The sequence below is a fragment of the Austrofundulus limnaeus genome, unplaced genomic scaffold (genome assembly GCF_001266775.1).
Source record: "Austrofundulus limnaeus strain Quisiro unplaced genomic scaffold, Austrofundulus_limnaeus-1.0 Scaffold2284, whole genome shotgun sequence".
Taxonomy (NCBI): Eukaryota; Metazoa; Chordata; class Actinopteri; order Cyprinodontiformes; family Rivulidae; genus Austrofundulus; species Austrofundulus limnaeus.
Genome location: NW_013954686.1, coordinates 1 through 5,912, shown reverse-complemented (window position 1 = coordinate 5,912; position 5,912 = coordinate 1). Strand labels below are relative to the sequence as shown.

The 5,912-nt window shown below is 42.8% G+C and overlaps 1 protein-coding gene across 1 annotated transcript; it reads right to left on the bottom strand.

Annotated features, from left to right (window-relative positions):
* Window positions 1–2,865: 2,865 nt before the first annotated feature.
* Window positions 2,866–4,953, bottom strand: LOC106537384 (protein shisa-6 homolog; the record flags this gene model as incomplete). Its single annotated transcript, XM_014034766.1, is given in 1 exon segment — window positions 2,866–4,953. A coding segment is annotated over 1 exon segment (867 nt), but the record flags the coding sequence as incomplete, so codon positions are not given.
* Window positions 4,954–5,912: the final 959 nt, after the last annotated feature.

Here is a 5,912-nt window from a genome sequence, read left to right as displayed (position 1 = left end):
TTTCTCATAATTGGAGTCACCTGTGTATGGAGGTCAAGGGTCACTGAACTTACCAAACCAAATTTGAGTTCCAATAATTAGTTCCAAAGGTTTTGGAATCAATAAAATGAAAACGATGCCCAAATTTATGCACCTGCCTAATTTTGTTTAAACAATTATTGTACACTTTCTGTAAATCATATAAAGTTAATTTCACTTCTCAAATATCATTGTGTTTGTCCCCTACATGATATATTTTATATTTAACAGTTTTTCTATCCAAACAATCAATGATTTATAAAGGTAAATCAGGAAAATTAACAAGGGTGCCCAAACTTTCGCACCCCACTGTATCTATGTCACCTTTAGTTGTTATTAAAATGCTGTTTTTATGTTTAAATAAATAGACAATTATCTCTTCTTCTCATCATTTCCATTTCTAAACGCCTTGAAATTTGCCTCTGTCTCTTTAAGAACCTCCTTCTGCTTCTGTCCCACCCATTTCAACAGGTGGGGGGAGGGGGGTTATTGCGCTGTGATGTGGAAGCTCGATTTAGTTTACTTGGCATCTGAAAATACATGTCCTCAAAGGTATTTTAAATCTGAAAAGGGCTGCACTGAGAAGTACTCAGCAGACAGTTTCAGTTTCACCAGTTGTTTTGTTGCTACTGAGAGCCTGCAGGAGTCACRGGCAGGKTGGGGAGGTGTGCTGTGTTATGAGGAAACTTGGCTTGGAGACACAGCCCAGAGGAGGAGCTAGTCTAAAAAGGCGGTCCTAGTCCCATCCAATCATTTTTGCTCCCTCGCCTRCTGCCTCAGGACAGCACAAGATTTGTCAAACATGCATGAATGAGTCAAAGCAAGACTCCGGGCATGTTTTTGATCAGAGGATAACAATATAATTTATAATATCCATCCATCCATCCATTTTCTTCCGCCTATCCGGGGTCGGGTCGCGGGGGCAGCAGCTTCAGAAGGGAGGCCCAGACCTCCCTTCTGACCCTCCCTTAATTTATAATATAAAACTCAAAAAGGTTGATGTTACATGATATAGCCCCTTTAACCATATGACATTCATAAATAAAGTTTTGTTTTGATTCTAAGGTTCAAATATAGCAAATACAGCCAGTGAATCTGATGTTTATGATGAAAAAAGCTCTGCATGAACCTGTAGATGATTTAGTTTTTTTATGCTTTTGTTTCACTTTTATTATGTCAGATAGGAATGACATAAAAAAAACTAAGATTGCTCTGATAGGTCATCTCTTGATTACCTCCTCCCACAGGCAAACATTTTACATTCTGCTTAAGAGGAAGAGTTCTCCAAGGTTACTTGTCATTATTTCTACCCTGATCCCAGCATGGCATAATGAAAAGAAATGTGCCCACTTACAGGGGTTGGACAATGAAACTGAAACAYCTGGTTTTAGACCACAATAACTTAGTATGGTGTAGGGCCTCCTTTTGCGGCCAATACAGCATCAATTTGTCTTGGGAATGACATATACTGTACAAGTCCTGCACAGTGGTCAGAGGGATTTGAAGCCGTTCTTCTTGCAGGATARTGTCCAGGTCACTACGTGATGCTGGAGGAAACCGTTTCCTGACTCGCTCCTCCAAAACACCCCAAAGTGTCTCAATAATATTTAGATCTGGTGACTGTGCAGGCCATGGGAGACGTTCAACTTCACTTTCATGTTCATCAAACCAATCTTGCACCAGTCTTGCTGTGTGTATTGGTGCAATGTCATCCTGATACACAGCACCACCTTCAGGATACAATGTTTGAACCATTGGATGCACATGGYCCTCCGGAATGGTTTGGTAGTCCTTGGCAGTGACACACCCATCTTTTGGGCCAAGGGAATGCCATGATATGGCAGCCCAAACCATCATTGATCCACCCCCATGCTTCACTCTGGGTATGCAACAGTCTGGGTGGTACGCTTCTTTGGGCCTTCTCCACACCGTAACTCTCCCGGATGTGGGGAAAACAGTAAAGGTGGACTCATCAAAGAACAATACATGTTTCACATTGTCCACARCCCAAGGTTTGTGCTCCTTGCACCATTGAAACCAAAGCTTGGCATTGGCACAAGTGGCCAAAGTTTTGGCTATAGCAACCCGGCCATGTATATTGACCCTGTGGAGCTCCTGATGGACAGTTCTGGTGGAAACAGGAGAGCTGAGATGCACATATAATTCTGCTGTGATTTGGGCAGGCTTAGATTTATGTTTTTTGGATACAATCTGGGTTAGCACTCAAACATCCCTTTCAGACAGCTTCCTCTTGTGTCCACAGTTAATCCTGTTGGATGTGGTCAGTCCTTCTTGGTGGTATGCTGACATTACCCTGGATACTRTGGCTCTTGATACATCACAAAGACTTGSTGTCTTGGTCACAGATGCACCAGCAAGATGTGCACCAAYAGTTTGTCCTCTTTTGAACTCTGGTATGTCACCCATAATGTWGTGTGCATGGCAATATTTTGAKCCAAACTGTGYTCTTACCCTGCTAATTGAACCTTCACACTCTGCTYTTACTGGCGCAATGTGCAATTAATGAAGATGGGCCACCAGGCTGRTCCAATTTAGCCAWGAAACCGCCCAAACTAAAAAGACAGGTGTTTCAGTTTCATTGTCCAACCCCGTACACCTGTTTAAGATTTTCAAAATTACCTGCTACAACTTTGTATTCACTCTGACTTTGATAAAGGCAGTGCAAAACTCAATGAACTCCATCCCTTTTCTAAGTYTARATTATGTGCWGAGATAATTTACAAAACCTTCCCCMCAAGAGCAGTCTTTTAATMTCCCTTTGTTTAGGTTTCATTTGAATATATTTCTTGAAACCCCACAAAATGTCACTGCAGTGCTCAAACCAGCCATAGTTAAGAGGTTTATTAAAGCAGACACACAACACAAGTCTCAAAAAGCTGTGCTGGATTTTAATCAAATATGGATGTTTTATTTGACCTACTTGACAAGTCATATAATCCATAGCCAAGAAGTCTCTCAATATTTATGGAATACAGTCTACATCCGGATATGAACAGTGGTATATCTGTTGTCAGCTACACATTCATTTGCTTTTCATCAGAACAGTTTGGCAACAATACACACAGTAATTGTCCAGTCATATACTGGATTAAGTGGGTTTCTATTCTGAACTCACAAAACAGTGATGATTTATAGTTAAGAATCTATTGAAAACAGACAGTCTAATACAAAGTCCATTGGGTACAGAGTTGTCCATTATACTGCTTCTAGGATAGCTTATTTACAGGTATCTACTGGAAGCAAAACTAAAAAATAGAAAAAAAAACAACCAAAATTGCATTTTTCCTAAATGAAAAAAAACAACTAACCATCACTATTCAAACTCCAAGAAAAAAACTAACAGTGTTTTTGTACTGATTGTGCTTTGTAACCCAGATGGTACTGTTGAACTGGAAATTTTTATAATATCCATTACAGTTTGTATTTCTGAAATTCTAGAGCTATACGTATGGCAGGGCATACAAATGATTCCTTTTTTATTACTATATTTATATATTTATAAAGTCATTACAGGCTCACTTTAGTTCATCACCTGTGATGTGTAGTGGTATTCAACAGAAGTCACAGAGGAATCAATTCTAGTGTTTGACCATGCAGAGCCCTTTAAGGTATGCCAGAAAAGGTCACAGAATACATTTGTGGGAAAAAAGGAACCAATGAAGGCTTCAGGAGGCAAATTCAGAGTTTCCCTTTGAGAACAGACACAAAACCAAGTTAGTGCCTGAACACAAGGTTTATCAAGACACTGGGTAGTTTCTGAGGCAAATTAGTTGAATAATACTAACCCTTTCTATTCCACAACCCTCTCTGGCTTCTGGTTTTGCTGGGCCCATGTTTTTGGTGTACAGTGGAGTTTATTTTCCGGTCTCTCAGGTAGATAAAGGATGACCTTGGTCCTGGAATCTTTGACTTTCAGAAACTTCAGTCAAAGAAAATTAAATGACTACCATCCTGCTGTACCAGGTGGTCAGTGTACCCATGTTCCACTGTCAACCCCCCACCCTCCTTGCCTGGCACACAGTCCCCCACTAGCAGTTTAGCCTGCTGTTACACAGTCACTTCAGTCTTGCTGCCTGTGCGRTAGTGCTGTGGCTGCTGCTGCTGTTGCTGTGGGATATAATGGAGCTGTTCCACAGTGTGAGTCCGTCTGGAAGCAAATGCCTGTCTTTTTGTTGTTGTCTGGTTCGTGGCTAAAGTGCTTGAATGCACTGATACTCCTGCCCCTGGTGCCCCGCTGCTGACACCTCCACCACTGCTGCTATTGTTTGAGGCACTAGGATGGGAATGCATCTTGGTCATCTTGTAGCGATCCATGAGAGGAGTTGTTGGTGTGAACACATCTGTGTGAGAGATGGCACGTGACATTGACATGTCACTCCCACGGAAGCCACCAGAAACATTGCTGACCATGCCACGTTTCAGTGACATCATCAACCTTTCTGGTGAGAGCAAGGGATCCTGGGATAGAAAGCGGTCCTGCGAGTACAGGCGATCTTGTGAGTAAAGTCGTTCTTGAGAGTAATGGCGATCCTTTGAGTACAGGTGCTCGTGTGACAGGAGCCGGTCCTTGGAGTAAATGCGGTCCTTGGAGTACAGGCGATCTTGGGAGGTGTGGCGGTCCTGTGGCAAAAGACGTTCTTGGGACCGAAGGCGTTCAGCAGACAGGAGTTGTTCATCTGAGAGGATCCTGCCTCCATATGGAGACATACCCCCAGAAGACATGTTGTAGTCCTGGTGCAGTCCACTTTGTGGGACTAGAACACGATCCTGGGACATTGCCCTTTGAACACGTCGAGGCCGCTGCCTTTGCTGAGACTGCTGCTGCGAAGACTGTGTCTGAGGAGGGGCCTGGGAGATAGAGGATGGTGGAGGCTGGTTCTGGAGTTGCTGCTGCTGCTGTGGTTCCCGATGCTGCTGAGCAAAAGACAAAGGAGGTCAGTTTATTTGAGAGCCAAGGTGTAAAGATTTTGCCAGCCAAAGCTCTAGAATCAAGTAATAATCAGCCCTACCAAAGATTCAGCAGTAGAATCCACCCGCTTTGGATGTTAGTATCCATTAAATGGACGCTCTTAGTCATTAACAGGCCCATAGAATGGCTTCACAATGTCCTGACTGTGGCTCCTAGTGGGTCCTCCATCCCATAAAATGGACTGATAGCATCAGAACCGGCTGGTTAATATGAGGCATAAAACCACAAGGTTAAAATGAGGCATAAAGCCAGTAAGGTTAATTTTAGAGAAAATGGTCATGGCCTTCGATATAAAGTACACCRTTGTTGTACGGCAATGGGTAGAGCGCCGGACCAGAGAGTGGAAGAACAAGGATCGAGACCAGGCAGCAAGAAAACCATGCCCCCCACCTCCACCCCAGACAAAAAAATAAATTAAAATATGTTTTGGTTATTTACACATTCAATGTCATTGATATATTAACCCACCAGGGGGCACAGTTGGGACAGACTGAAGCCATTCTATGGGACTGATAACCGCTAATAACGTCCATTTCATGGACTGATAACATCAGAACCCACTGTAGAATCTCACTGGGCTGTGATTGTTGGGTTAGTTAAAGGCTAGTTGGCAAACAGGATTCACGAGTGAGTCTCAAAAGTTTCTCAAAACATTTTCAGAGGTTCTCAATGTAGGGGTCACCTCGAGTGAAGAAACAGGAATTACTGCCTGAAAGCAGGTCTCGCACAGGCCTGAGAACTGGCAGGAACGCTGAACGTGTTGTCAAATGCAGAAACAGGTTGGAATAATACGAGAAAAGTCTGAGTATGTGATAATCAAATACAATTTTAATTGTGAGCAACAACCACACAGAACTGGAATCAGGAAGGTTCTGCCTGCTTGCTGCTGGGGTGTCAGCAGAAT